The sequence below is a fragment of the Anomaloglossus baeobatrachus genome, chromosome 1, assembly GCF_048569485.1.
Source record: "Anomaloglossus baeobatrachus isolate aAnoBae1 chromosome 1, aAnoBae1.hap1, whole genome shotgun sequence".
Classification (NCBI taxonomy): Eukaryota; Metazoa; Chordata; class Amphibia; order Anura; family Aromobatidae; genus Anomaloglossus; species Anomaloglossus baeobatrachus.
In genome coordinates this window covers 315,441,384-315,457,263 of record NC_134353.1, presented here as the reverse complement: position 1 = coordinate 315,457,263, position 15,880 = coordinate 315,441,384, and the positions used below count along the sequence as shown (strand labels likewise).

Below are 15,880 nucleotides of genomic sequence, written 5' to 3'. Positions count from 1 at the left end.
TGCCCTGTATTTATTTCCATCCATCTCCCCATTAACTCTGACCAGCTTTCCTGACTCTGCTAAAGAAAAACATCCCCACAGGATGATACTGGCACCATCATGTTTGACGGTAGGGATGGTTTTTTTTCAGAGTGATGGGTAGTGTTAGTTTTCTGACACATTTCAATTTTCATTTATCGCAAATAGATCCACTTTGGTCTCATCCGACCAGAGCACCTTCCTCCACATGCTAACTGGGTCCCCTAAATGGCATGTGAAAGAGTTAGAAGTCGGTTCTGCTTTCTTGTACCATCAGTTATCACATGACCACTCATGCGATTTTCACACTTATGGTCATGTGACGAGCTTCGCTTCTTGCTTCTTCCAATGAAACAGGGGCCATAGTTTTTCACTGCACATTGAGAGTATTATGAAGAGTAGCTATTTGGCCTTGTGACTGTAAGAGAGAAAATTGCAAATTATCAGTCACATGATGTCTGCTTAAACCACTTAATCTGTATATACACTGGGCCAATGTTAGGGTAGGGCAAACAAGGCAATTGCCCAAGGCACCCACTCTCTAGAGAGCTCGCATCGTGTACATCTGGAACTATGCTGATAATAGCATTGCAAGTGCAGCTTTTGAGGTACAGACTGCTTCTGCACCTTTAATATCCAATAGAAAATTAAGAATATTAGCCAAATATATATACGGTATATATAACATAGAATATTTTTTTAAACACAGTTAACAATATTATAAACATGTAAAAAATGGAAAATGTCAGAAAAGGAACATCTCCTGTAGAGATGAATATATACAGGCTCTCCAGCACATGCATGCAGAACAAATAACCAAAGGAATGGGCAGGATAATAAATGTTAAACCGCAGGCGTAAATCACATTATCTTAAATATACTGTAGATGAAAATCCTACACTGGCTAGTGAAAAATGCACAAAGAAAAAGTGGTCAAATATCAACTCACCAAAGAGTATTTCCATCATGTGATAAAATGAAATAAGTATTCACAATATAATAATATCCACTTCAGTCTTTCATCTTAATCCCTTAGGGATTAATACTTGACAGGATGACATGCACAAATATTTAAAGGTTCAAAAGGAATAAACAAGTGTTATAATACACTGTGCTAGCATCCATAGGTGTTAGATGGAAAGCAAAGCATAAGCAAAGCCTGATGTCATAATGGAGAAATTAGTACCCTGTGTGGCAGCCAAACAAAGCACCCCTGACTCGTGTTTCGTCATGTGTTTCTTCCTCCGAGGGTGATGTGGAGGTTGAGATGCTGCCTAGTAAAACTTACACCAATCAATTAGTTCCCCATCAGCTTCGCAGTTGGAACTCCATGTGTTGGCATCCAACCTCACCTCTATGCTCATGCTGTGATTCCAAGAGAGAGCTGGGGAAGCAAAAGCAGGGAGCTCACAAATAGGCTTCCAGAGACACATCCCCCCTGCCCTCACAGATGGGCAGCAGGGAGCCCCCAATGTGAAATCAAATGACCTGTCTGCCAGATTGTCAGATTGCGAGACATGGCACCACAGCAGTCCAACAATCTGGCAGTCAGATTACCGGAGTTCACACTCAAGGGCTCTCCGTTGCCCTCAGTGAACTAAGTTGAAAATGCTGCCGGATTGCAGGACAGGGTGGCATAGCAGTCCGTCAATCCAGCAGCGGGTTCAACTGAGTTCATACTGTGGGAACCTAAAGCTATGAATTTAAATGAACTGCTGCTGGATTGCTTGACTGCTGTGCTGCCTTGTTAGGCAATACGACAGTTTGGGATTAGTTTAACTGAGTTCACAGCTAGACATTCCCATGGTGTGAACTCAGTTGAACCCGCTGCCATATTGTCGGGCTGCTGTCAGCCATCCCACAAACTGCTATATCCAGAAGTTGGTTCAACTCAGCTCACTGACAGCAGTGGGGAAGCCTTTGGCTATGAACTTCAGTGAACTTAGTGACGGCCACAGCTTCTCACAGCCAGGTCCCCAAATGCCGTCAGTGTTTCCCGGAGTCTGCATTCACTGGTCATGTTTTCTGTCAGTGTAGACTCCGGATGTGGCAGAGCTAGGATCATTGTGGGAAGTCGTGTGGATTATGTTGGACCTGCAGAGGTGTTTTAGGGGCTAATATATGGGTGAAAGAGTGTGTGTATTTTTTATTTCAAATAAAGGATTTTTCTGAGAAATTATTTCTTTTGATTTATATTGTTATGGCCAGATGGACGGGCAGACCCAGGAGGTGGATCCACTGGGCCGAACTCCCCGATGAGGGAAAGGAGTCCGGTAGCCGGAGCACTTTAGGTAGCAGGACAGTCCGTGCACTGGAACACAATGGAGAAGTCCCTGGGACCACGAGGTCACTGATGGTGGTCCGGGTGACGGAGCTCAGGTTCGGAAGCCGTGATGATGTCAGGCGGGGTCCGGAACCGTTGGAGCGAGATGACGGGTCACCGCAGGGAACCGAGATGGTACGGACTGTCAGGATGGCAGATGGGCAGCGTTCGGGGTTCGAGATACAGCAGGACCGGATGGCGATGCAGGATCGGCTCTAGAAGACAGAGAGGTAAGTATCTCACAGAACACAAGGAGACCTGACTCCTAGCTTGGGAAAACACGAAGAACAGGCCCCGCTCCCTTGGACATTAACCCCCTTTATACCCTGTACCTGTGTGCATCATTTCCTGTCAGTGGACACTGGCCCTTTAAGAAAGGGTCAGTGACCGCGCGCGCGCCCTAATGCGCATGCGCGCGGCCCGGGTGCCAGAAGCCAGGGCAGGAAGCTGAAAGGAGGACGCAGCAGAGCCGGCCAGGGACTGGGAAGCCGACGGGCGCCGGGAGCGGGGACCAGGAGGCCTGGGAAGCGCGGGCACTGGAGGCTGAAGAGCGGGGAGCGTGGCAGGTGAGCCGGGGAGCGGAGCAGAGGACTCGGGGAGCGGAGCAGAGGACCCGGGGAGCAGAGCACAGGACCCGGGGAGCGTGACAGTACCCCCCCCACGCCCCCCTCCCCGCAACCGGGACAGGAAGGCACGGATCAGAGGAGTGCCCACGTTCTCCCTGGGCTCCCAGGACCTATCCTCAGGACCATACCCTTCCCAGTCCACCAGGAAGAACTGTCGACCTCGTACGGTCTTCATGGCCACGATATCCCTTACCGCATAGATGTCGTCCTCAGCAATAGGAGGAGGAGCCGAACTGGCGGCAGCGGAGAAGGGACCAAGGACAACCGGCTTGAGCAGAGAGACGTGGAAGGAGTTGGGTATCCTCATCGTGGCCGGGAGCTGTAGTTTGTAGGAGACCTCATTGATCTTGCCGAGGACTTTAAACGGTCCAATGTAGCGAGGTCCCAGCTTGTAGGATGGTATCTTCAGTCGGATGTATTTGGAAGCAAGCCAGACGAGATCTCCCGGAGAGAAACACGGAGGATCCAGATGTCTCTTGTCCGCGTGTCTCTTCATCCGCAGGGATGCACGTGCAAGGGAGGCCTTAACTGAGTCCCAAATGGTTGTAAAGTCACGGAGTACTGCATCAGCAGCAGGGATGTCCGAGGAAGAGGAGACAGGCAATGGGACAGACGGCTGAAGTCCGTAGACGACATGGAAGGGAGAACTGGAGGAGGACTCACTGACGTGGTGATTATGGGAGAATTCAGCCCAAGGAAGAAGCGTGGACCAATCGTCATGATGGGCGTTGACATAGTGACGTAAGAAAGAGGTCAATATCTGATTGACCCGTTCCACTTGGCCGTTCGACTGAGGAGGTAGGCCGAAGAAAAGTCCAGAGTCACTCCCAGATGTTTACAGAGAGCCCTCCAGAAGCGGGAGGTGAACTGAGTTCCTCTGTCGGACACTATGTGTGATGGAAAGCCATGCAAGCGGAAGATGTGATGTATATAGGCGTCCGCGAGTTCCTGAGCAGAGGGCAGTCCTGCCATAGGGACGAAATGAGCCATTTTAGAGAACCGATCCACCACGACCCATATGACTGTGTGTCAGGAGGACAATGGCAAGTCCGTAATAAAGTCCATCGCTATGTGTTGCCAGGGAACTGAGGGTATGGGCAGAGGCAGAAGACGGCCATATGGCAGGTGTTTGGGAGTCTTGTTCCTGGCACAGGAGGAGCAGGCAGAGACAAAAGAGGCGACGTCCGTGCGAAGAGATGGCCACCAGTAATGACGTGCAATCGCACTCCATGTTCTCTTCTGACCTGCATGACCGGCTGTTTTCGAGGCATGGCCCCAGTGTAACACTTTTTGCCTGTCAGTCTCAGAGACATAAGTCTTCCCAGGCGGTATCTGGGCCAGGGTGACAGGAGCCACCGGAATGATCTTGCTAGGGCAGATGATGGGTTGGGATGTCTCTTCCTCCTGCTCCATGGGCATGAAAGACCTAGACAAGGCATCAGCGCGTACATTCATGTTCGCGGGTCGGAAATGGAGCTGGAAGTCGAACCGGGCAAAGAACAAGGACCACCTGGCTTGCCGTGGGTTCAGTCGCTGAGCAGTCCGCAGGTATTCCAGGTTTTTGTGGTCCGTGTAAATAATGACTGGGTACACTGCTCCTTCCAGAAGATAGCGCCATTCCTCCAGAGCCAGTTTGACTGCCAATAGCTCTCAGTCACCGATAGTGTAGTTGCGTTCAGGCGCTGAGAAGCTCTTGGAGAAGAAACCGCATGTCACCATCTTCCCGGAGGAGGACTTCTGCATGAGCACTGCTCCGGCTCCCGAGGAGGAGGCATCCACCTCCAAGGTGAACTGGCGGTTTAACTCTGGACGGTGGAGTACAGGAGAGGAGGCAAAGGCTCGCTTTAGAGAGCCAAACGCGGCGTCGGCCGCAGGTGACCAGTCCTTTGGATTAGCCCCCTTCTTGGTCAAGGTGGAAAGAGGAGCAGTCAGGGCCGAGAAGTGAGGAATAAACTGGCGGTAATAGTTGGCGAATCCCAGAAAGCGTTGGATTGCCTTCAGTCCAGAAGGAGGAGGCCAGTTGAGAACGGAAGAGACCTTCTTTGGATCCATCTGCAGTCCGGTATCAGTGATGAGGTAACCCAGGAAGGGGAGAGAAGACTGTTCGAAGACGCACTTCTCGTACTTGGCGTACAGACGATTCTCTCTCAGTCTTTGTAGAACCAGTTGCACGTTCTCTCGGTGGGTCTGGAGGTCCGGAGAGAAGACAAGGATGTCATCCAGATATACCACCACACAGACGTAGAGAAGGTCCCGGAACACATCGTTCACTAATTCTTGGAAGACTGCTGGTGCGTTACACAGGCCGAAGGGCATCACGCAGTATTCATAGTGCCCATCGCGAGTGTTGAACGCGGTCTTCCATTCATCCCCTGAGCGGATACGGACCAGGTTGTAGGCACCCCGAAGATCCAACTTGGTGAACACACGAGCTCCTCTGAGCCGATCAAACAATTCGGGGATGAGCGGCAGGGTACTTGTTTTTTACGGTGATTAGGTTCAATCCCCGGTAGTCTATACATGGGCGTAGGTCGCCCTCTTTCTTCTTTACGAAGAAGAAGCCTGCTCCAGCAGGAGAGGAGGATCTCCGAATGAATCCCTTAGCCAAGCTCTCTGTGATGTACGTAGACATGGCCCTTGTTTCGGCTGGAGACAGTGGATATATCCGTTCTCGAGGTGGTGTAGTTCCCGGGAGCAGGTCAATGGCACAATCGTAAGGACGATGTGGCGGAAGTACTTCGGACTCCTTCTTATCAAAGACGTCCACGAAGGACCAATAGGCTGAGGGCAGTCCCGGTAGGGACTCGGGAACCGGAGGTCGCCGGATAGGTTGTATGGTCTTCAGACAGTTCTCATGGCAAGAAGACCCCCATCGAGTGATATCACCAGTGCCCCAGCTGACTGAAGGCTCGTGTGTCCGCAACCAAGGAAGGCCCAGCAGGATTTGATGTGACATATGTGGGAGGACGTAGAGAGCGATGTTCTCGGTGTGCAGAGCACCGATACGCAGTTCAAGCGGCTTGGTGATCCAGGAGATGGTGTCAGAGAGGGGTCTCCCATCCACAGAGGCAATCACAAGAGGTTTGGCGAGTGGAGTAACAGGCACCTGGTACTTGTCCACCGTGGCCTGCTGGATGAAATTGCCTGCTGCCCCAGAATCGAGGTACGCCTCAGCCGTAAACCGCGTCTCTCCCGTTGTCACTTGCACAGTCCATGTAACTGGGTCTGAGAGAGTCCCAGCACCTAGGGTGGCCTCTCCTACCAACCCTAGGCTTTGAAGTTTCCCGGCCTCTCTGGACAGGCGCGTAGCAGGTGTGTGCCCTCTCCGCAGTAGAAGCAGAGACCCTTGGCGAGCCGCTCTGCTCGACGTTGTTCAGACTGTCGCACACGGTCGATCTGCATGGGCTCATGGACGGAGACACCAGAGGCCGTTGACTGGAGTACGGTGGGCTTCTGTGGAGGAGAGGAATGCCTTACCGGACGTCTCTCACGGGACACCTCTTTGGACCGCTCCTGAAAGCGTATGTCCACTCGAGTCGCTAGGGTAATCAGGGCGTCCAGGGTGGACGGTACGTCACGTCCAGCCAGCTCATCTTTGATTCGACACGAGAGTCCTTCCCAGAAGGCGGTGGTTAGGGCCTCGTTAATCCACCCGAGTTCTGAAGCCAAGGTGCGGAAACGGATGGCGTATTGACCCACCGTCAGAGTTCCCTGACGTAACCGGAGAAGAGATGAAGCAGACGCGGAGGCGCGTCCGGGTTCGTCAAAGGTGCTGCGAAAGGCCAGCAGGAACTCCTGGAGGTTCTTGGTCATAGGGTCCTCCTTCTCCCACAAGGGGTTCATCCACGCCAGTGCCTCGCCCTCTAGGTGAGACATGATGAAGGCGACCTTGGCTTGGTCGGAGGCAAACAAATGTGGCAGCTGCGTGAAATGGAGGGAGCATTGGTTTATAAACCCCCTGCAGGTCTTGGGATCTCCGGCATACCGGGGTGGTGAGGCCAAACGCAGTCTGGAAGCATCCGAGGAGGCTGCCACGGGAGCGGGAGCCGTGGATTGACTAGTGGAGGCCCGGGGCGTTGAAGATGTGACCGAGGCTTGTAGCGTGTTCAAGCGGGCGTCCACGGAAGTCATAAAGTTCAGCATGCGGGTCTGGACTTCACACTGGCGTTGGAGTTCCTCATTTCAAGGCCGCTAGTGCTTCGGCGGGATCCATGGCCTGTTCTTACTGTTATGGCCAGATGGACGGGCAGACCCGGGAGGTGGATCCACTGGGCCGAACTCCCCGATGAGGGAAAGGAGTCCGGTAGCCGGAGCACTTTAGGTAGCAGGACAGTCCGTGCACTGGAACACAATGGAGAAGTCCCTGGGACCACGAGGTCACTGATGGTGGTCCGGGTGACGGAGCTCAGGTTCGGAAGCCGTGATGATGTCAGGCGGGGTCCGGAACCGTTGGAGCGAGATGACGGGTCACCACAGGGAACCGAGATGGTACGGACTGTCAGGATGGCAGATGGGCAGCGTTCGGGGTTCGAGATACAGCAGGACCAGATGGCGATGCAGGATCGGCTCTAGAAGACAGAGAGGTAAGTATCTCACAGAACACAAGGAGACCTGACTCCTAGCTTGGGAAAACACGAAGAACAGGCCCCGCTCCCTTGGACATTAACCCCCTTTATACCCTGTACCTGTGTGCATCATTTCCTGTCAGTGGACACTGGCCCTTTAAGAAAGGGTCAGTGACCGCGCGCGCGCCCTAATGCGCATGCGCGCGGCCCGGGTGCCAGAAGCCAGGGCAGGAAGCTGAAAGGAGGACGCAGCAGAGCCGGCCAGGGACTGGGAAGCCGACGGGCGCCGGGAGCGGGGACCAGGAGGCCTGGGAAGCGCGGGCACTGGAGGCTGAAGAGCGGGGAGCGTGGCAGGTGAGCCGGGGAGCGGAGCAGAGGACCCGGGGAGCGGAGCAGAGGACCCGGGGAGCGTGACATATATGTTTGTAATGGGGGAGTCTCATAGAACCCTCCCCACTACTAATCTAGAGATTAATTGCAGATGTGATTTTTGACAAATCAATCACAGCTGTTATCAACCCCATATATTACCCCGATTGCCACTGCAGCAGGGCAATGGGAAAGACCATATGCTTTTTTTTTAATTATGGCATACCTTCTATTTTTGTTAACTAGACACAGTAAAGCAAACCACTGGAGGTTGTAGCCTATAGCTATCTGTTTTACCCATGCTTATTATCAAAAATAGGGTGCAAGCCCACGTCATTTTTTAAAAGAAATATTATTTTTTAAACTACTATACAAAAAACTGTTCTACAACCAGTCAGAGACACTGCCACATAATGTGGGGGGCATGTAAAGCAGTCTGCAACCAATTACAAACAGGGTTGGGAAGGAGAAACAGTGAATAATATTCATGAAGCTTAAAGAGCAGACCAGGAAAAGAGTCTGAATGGCAGTGTTATTTTCCAGAAAACAGTGTATGTATACCTGTCCTGCTCTTACCAATATTTAGCTACCTTTTCTAGTCCCTTAGTTCTTACTAGGACCATTTTACTTCACAAGTCAAGTTTAGTTCCCTGAACTTAACTTTTTTTAGTCTGTGTGGATTTGGTGAACCTGAATATCCATGGGTCATTACTAGTTAAGTTACACTTTTGATTAATATGCAATATAAATTGTTTACACTTTTTTCAGACCAATTTTTCATTTTTTTTTGTTTTCACTTTTCCTTCCTTTCTTACAAGAGATATAACTTTTTTATTTTTTCGTCAATATAGTCATAGAAAAGATAGGGGCTCAGTGTGCGAGCCTGCATCAAAGTTGGGGATATGACATATGACGTAGATGTATGTCATATGTCGTGAAGAGGTTAAACCAATTTTCTGTATATTTTTTATCTGTAACATTATTCCAATATTAGTTTTGTTTTTTTTTTTTTTAAATCAATTAAAATATTTTGTAATATAGAAGATAGAGGAAAGCTTGACACGCCTAATGGAATGAGTCACCACAAATCCACGGAGTGCAACGATTAAAAGTCCACCACATGGATTATAACATGAAGAAGAAGAAGAAAAATCGGCAGATCCAGAATAAAATGTATTTTTGCTTTATTTCCAGCCTATGATTAAGGACACTCTTCTGCGTCGGAAACGCATCAGGGTCTTCATTTTTTTGGATGGACTTTTTTCAATTCTATGTGGAAATAAAGCAAGAATACATTTTATTCTGGATGTGCCGATTTTTTTTTCTTCTTCTTCATAAAATCTTTAATCTAAACAATATGAAGAGATTATACTAAGGACATTAAAGTAACATTTCACTTCAGTTCTGCACTTTAGTCTCACAAATATTTACTCAGCGCAACTTTAAACATTGGCTTTATATTATAATGTGATAACCATGCAGTTCTGAAGTAACAGAGACATTCATTATTTTCAACAGTTTTACAATTTAGGAAACTTATTTCCATGTACTCTTTTTGCAAATTCTGAATTTATAGATGGGGATTCAATGATCACAATTATGATCAAAGGCAAAGTGGCTGCAAAAAAGTATCTTTTACTCTAATGGATCTGCCTTGTCTTTAATTAAACAGAGAGCCCAAAGGTTTAAAGTGTGTAATGCTTTTCTTGCATTTGTGATGGCAGTGCAGGCAAATTAGGCACCTACAGTTAGCCTTCTCAACTGATAATTGCTGAAAACTGCAGGTCCCACCACAGGGACACCCTGGAAGCTGCTAATTGTTAACTAACTCTTCTAACAAGTAAGAACTTGTTCAGTTGTCCAATCATCACAGTCCGATCACAGACTGCAATGAATGGCTTGGTTGTGGGTCTCCTGACCCAAACTCAGCAGCCTCATAAGCATATATGTTCAGGTGGGGAGACCTGTGGCTAGTCCATGCATTCTGATCTGTGATCGGACTATTGTATGGACAACTGAATGAGCTAAAAGGATTACCAAACATGGAGAACCCTTTCAGATTACAATATTGTAAAATGTATAATGAATATCATTGGAAATAATAAAGTTACACCAGACGTCAAAGCCATTGGCCACTAGGTCAAGCCTACCATATAAGTGATCAGCTGTAGAGTTGAGCAGACCTGTGAAAGTTTAGGTTCACCAGGTTCAGCCGGATTTTAGATAAAGTTCAGTTCTGGACCTAGACTTAACCTGAACCCCAAGGGAAGTCAATGATTGGTCAGTTCGGCTTTCCACCCACATACACCCAGCCATAAACATAGCATTTCCATGGGAGGGAGGATGGGTTTTCTTTTTTTTTAAAAAAATACTAAACTGAATACATTTTTTTACCCCCAGTGAGAGCTATTCAGAGACAGCAAGTGGCTCGCACTGGGCCGGGCACTGAGGGTACCTGAGCACAGCAAAGCTAGCTCGAGTGGTCAGAATACGTACACCACCCGAATTCCGAACTCGGACACTGAGTTTTTTTTAAAAAATTCGGGTTTACTCATCTCTAATCAACACCAAAAACCAACGTAACTGCTACAAAAAACAAAGGAGTCATAAACTCACCAATATAATATACAGAAAAATGTAATGAAAATTACTAAATACACATGAAAAAAAGTAGCAAAACAGCAATAAAATTAGAGGTATAGACTCAAGTATAAAAGGGAGCAGGGTCTAATCCCATTGTATAATGAGGGGCAGCATGAATAAGGGTTGTTACATAGTGCATGTACTGCCTGCAATAATGGACACATACATTATAGTCAGATTCATACTTTAGCTAGTAGAGAAAAAATTGTCACTAATTAGTGTTGTCAGTATACCAAATTCTGAATTTAACATTGCTCCCTGTGTCAGGCTGCTTGCATATCAGCGTTTTTTTTGCCTGTAGGCAAACAACCGCAAACCGCATGTGACCGCATCCTGTGGATTGAATGTGCAACGCATGCAACTGCAATTGTTATTTTACCGGATCCTTCTGCAGCGGGACACAGAATTTATTGGCCAGCACTGGAGTCAGCTGCACACACACTGCTTGCTGTATACTCACCTGTCCCCGCAGTGCTGTCCTGGCACTGTCCCTGCGATGCTAAGGCTTCCAGCTCCTCAGTGGAGTGAATATTCAGTGAGTATAATGAGCGGCGGTCAGGAGCGGGAGGCAGCAGAGCCAAAGAAAGCAGCGCTGGATACAGGTGAATATAGAATTTTTTTTTATTTCAAAGGCCCATGTTTTCTCTGGTACTCTCACACGTTTGACCATAACCAAGCGTGTGGCTTGTACCTCATAAAACACGGATGTTTGAAACCGGCCAGAGATATTTCTGTACTGATGATGCCAGGCTGCTTTCTGGGCACGTTCAGTACAGACAACAGGATCCTGTCTGTCAGGATCTGGCAACTTCCGGTACAGCAGGATCCGGCGCCCATTGAAATACATTGCAGGTACCGCCGCAATCTAATGGATCCATTGACATGCAGTATTTTGCCCGAGGACAAAAACTCTGCAATTAGCATTTTTGAAAAAAGGTAAAATACCGCAAAGCAACGGATCCAATATGAGTGCCACATGCAACCGCATGTGACTACATATTGCTGCGATTCCATTGCAAATGCATTGAAATGACAACGCATTTGTAAAGGATCCGGCTTTGTGGCAAAAAAACCCATTCGTGCTACAGTTAAAAAAACGCTGATGTGAAAGCAGCCTCAGACGTCGTGCTTGCAATCCAAATATTATAAAATGCTTGCTGAGGGACAAGAACCTCCTTTGCTTCTCAATGGATTAGATAACGTATTGAAACAATAGTTTTAGCACTAAAATTATTTATTTTAGCAACTTAATGACTTGCTCACTCCATATTCACTCAGTTATCCTCATGGCTATATTTGCACATTACACATACAGTAAGGCATTAGATTGTTTCGCTTTATTATTCGTATAAAAAAGGAATAATCAGTACATGGAGTACAGACTAAGAGCAGAGGAAATGAGAGGCAAAGTCATTTCAATAGAGATTTCACAAACAATAGCTATATTATCTAACTCATATTACACCGTGTAGCCGTACAGCATTGCTTTTCATTACAACTAAAAGCAATGCTCTAAAGCTACATGGTGTAATATGAGTTTTCTGCAAAATATGAGAAAATGAGAAGACATTTTACGGTGAACTCATCCGCAGTAAAATAGTAACACATGGTAAAAAGTAAAAAAAAATGTCCTTATTCATTTATCCTCATGGCTACTTTGTCATCATTACACACAAGTCTTTACTACTTTAACAACTCAACTCCATTCGGGACCCAGCCACTCTCTGCCCTTATTAGATTGATGCCTGTTGACACATGGTGAGGTTTAATATTAGAGAGTGTAGGTAATGTTCTGATGGGGTACACCTTGTCGCGGTGGGATGGCTTTAAGCTTTTTTGATCAAAAATAGTGTTTCCTAAGTACCCTATGTTTAGTTATATGTAGTATGCTTTTATTTAGTTATAGCAGGGTATATGTTTATATTATTTTCAGTTTTGTTTTTTATGTCTTATGGCCAGTGTGAACATGAGCTTACAAGCTGCATGCACACCAACTCGTACTCCAGCTCCCTTTTTTGTTTTCTTTTGTAGTTTCTTGTACTCAGTACAAATAGGGTGCGGCCCCCTTCTTAGTGAACTGGGCATTTCATCTAGTGGCTTCCATGGCTGTGTGTCCAGTTGGGATCCATTCACTCTCTGCCCTCATTCAGATTGATGTCTGTTGACACATGGTGAGGTTTAATATTAGAGAGTGTAGATACTGTCCCGATTGGGTACACCTTGTCGCGGTGGGATGGCTTTACGCGTTTATGATCAAAATAGTGTTTTCTAAATACCCTATGTTTATTTATTTGCATTATGCTTTTAATTAGTTATAGCAGGGTACATGGTCATATTATTTTCATCATTGATTTTTTACTTTAACAACTCGTAACTTGAAGTTTGTCTTAAGTGTAACTTGTTTTAATTTTTATTTTATATATCAATAGTACACATGAAAATAATCAACGTTGTAATATATCTGATCAGACAAATTTGCTTCTTTCTCTGCCAGAATTGATCAGTCGTTGTCAAAATTCTCAATTCTGAGGTAAAATCTGTATTCTGTGAATACTTTCCCATTACTGAGAAGATATGGCAGCTGTTACTGATGAGATTCTATGTAGATATTAACTTAGACGAGGGGTGGATCTCTGCCTATAGCTCCTCCCTCTGCCACTAGCTCCTCCCATCATCACCGTGGCGGACATGGTCGTTGGCATACTAGCCTGACACTACTCATAGATAATATGATTCTATCTTCCTTTATACGGCACTTTATTGGTTGTATTTCTTCTCCATTTCACATATCACGAGAAATGTAAAAAAATACCTCTCACTGCACTTATCACATGCTATTATTTATTCCTTGGCTTATGTATAATTATTATATTGCTGTGGACTATTATATATCTATTATTACTATTATGTTTCATTTGCCTGGATTTATAGTAATTTTCTTGTATATCTAGGTATATATATATTTTTGAATATTACATTACCTCTACACCTTGTAGTGCTTGTAGCCACACCCCGCCCCCATTTGACACTTTTTACTGGTATTGTAACTTCTCATTTTAACATGTACTAATAAAGTAAACTGATTTTTAGGGTCTTATCTATGTTGGAAAAGGTATAAAAATCAGAAAACATTCACACCTTAAAAAAATTGTGAAGATTCACAACTACTGAATAAACATGAAATGGCAGCAGCAGCCCCACAGTGAGAAAAATGCTGAACAAGTTGTGAGAAAGGGTTAATCTGAGCTGCTATAAGAATGGAGACGAAGAAGAACAAATTCTGGATAGTGATTTATTGTCTACACGTTTTGAAGTAAAAACAACAACTTCTTCAGGACAGTCACAAATTGTCCTGAAGAAGGAGTTGTTTTTAATCCAACCCATGTTGATAATTAATCATTATACAGACCTGTTCTTCTTGGTCCCCATTCCTATGACAGCGTGGATTAACCTCCCTTCTAGTTGGTCGTCACATAAGGAATGACGTATTGTTATGCCATCATTTTCTGATCTATGGGGATTCACCTAGTGGAACCTGAACTGAGCAGAATATAAGCCTGACTGGGCACGAATCTAAAGTGCATCCTCATTCAAGGTTCATGACCAGAAGCATCCTGGATAAACTAAAGAGAAACCCTACTAAACATGTGCAATGGTCCCATTATTCTCAGAGTCATGGTAGTTGCTGAAGTCAGACCTCCACTAATCACAAAGTGATGGTATACACTTTATGAAATAAGAAAAAATCTTTAATAATGTGACCATGAATATTTTGGAGCTCATATCGGGCACCAGGGAGTCTATACTTTTATGAAATAACTACTGTAACTAATTTATTTACTTATGTCAAAAAATAATTAATTTGTCATTCATCTATTTAGGATTTTATTGTGCCTGCTTCCATGCATTGTGATAGAGTGAATATAATAGCAGCAATCACAGCATCATAGTAGTTTGTATATGTAGACTGCACACAATACATTGAATTATCTTGCAGAAAATTCCGTTTTATAACTGAATTCCCCTTTTTTCCTCTGTCGGGTGATGATACTTTGGACAATAACATTAATATATGTTAAATTATTAAAGTATAACTCTTAAGAAACTGCTAAAAATGCATTTGGCGAACTTGATTATAACAACCATATCTAATCAAAGTGTATATTCTTAAACATAAATAAGGGAAAAGTTACATTTTATTAAATTTTTAGGTAAAAAATATATTGAAGATTTATTTTGTATTAAATCCGACTATATAAAAGTTTAAATATTAAAGGTAAATAATTTATCCTTAATGTTTTGTTTCTTGAATGTCATTTAGGCTGTGTAATAACCGGATTACTTATCTGGTATGGCACCGTGATGTGACCCACATCTACAAACTTTTCAGCACACTGTGATTCATTTCAGACATGTTCATTAAATTAATATATTTTCAGTCAAAACTCATCAATTAAATATGTTTCCCTTACCTCTTGGGTCGCCATGGCTGAGAGAGATGATGAAAATCCAAAAAATCAGTCTCTTCATTTTTACTGCCTAACTTTCAAGCAGCGTAGTGACACGTTTTACACCTTACACCTTCCCTCCAGATTTATATATCATGCACAGCTCAAAGTAGATGAATGATTGATTTTAAGGCCATGGAGAGGGGTCCGTTCAGCCCTGACCTTTAGCTTTAGCATCAAAAAGAAAAGTCTAGTGGAAGACAAACAGACACAGGTATGCCGCTGTCGAAATTTTGCAATCAAAATAAATCATTAACCTTGTCAGAAAATAAACAGTTTTATTCACTTCTTTATTTACATATTTACCAAAAAAAGTAATGAAAAGGTAATGATGACCGTAATTTCTGTAAAAAGCCAAGTGAGATGAAATATTACAAGGCTTGAAATAAAAAGGTAAGCGTAAAGTATCCGAAGTCCAACCCCAATGCAAATCTGTAACAGGGCCCCTCCATACTACTTTATGTGCTATGTGATGGTTTCTTAAGTGGCAAAAAAGGATATTTAGGCAACAAAAAAGCAGCAGGAAAATGGTACGGGTACTAACTTTGCAATTTTTAGGATGGCTGTAGACAAGCATCCAAAACTTGGATGATTTTTATCTGATTTTCATCCATGTGTCCGTTTTTTATGTGTTTGACATCCATGCACGATCCGTTTTCATGCATCTACATTAAAATATGTACATGATCAAGGACAGTTTTCCAGGTTTATAATACAAATGTATGTGTATAAATTGGATGCCAGATGGATATTTTTGTGTGGGATTTAATTTTTTTTACCCATCCATTGCCTTGAAAGGGTGAGTTTCATTTAATAAATGTAAGAAAA

The 15,880-nt window shown here is 45.0% G+C and overlaps 1 protein-coding gene across 1 annotated transcript in view; it reads right to left on the bottom strand.

The window, feature by feature from the left end:
* Positions 1 to 15,200, bottom strand: part of GC (GC vitamin D binding protein) — a 383,851-nt gene extending 368,651 nt beyond the window's left edge. Inside the window, exon 1 of the mRNA XM_075337198.1 lies at positions 15,017 to 15,200. Within this exon, the coding sequence (XP_075193313.1) occupies positions 15,017 to 15,074 (58 nt within the window). The 5' untranslated portion in view covers positions 15,075 to 15,200. The remainder of the gene's footprint in view (positions 1 to 15,016) is intronic.
* Positions 15,201 to 15,880: the final 680 nt, after the last annotated feature.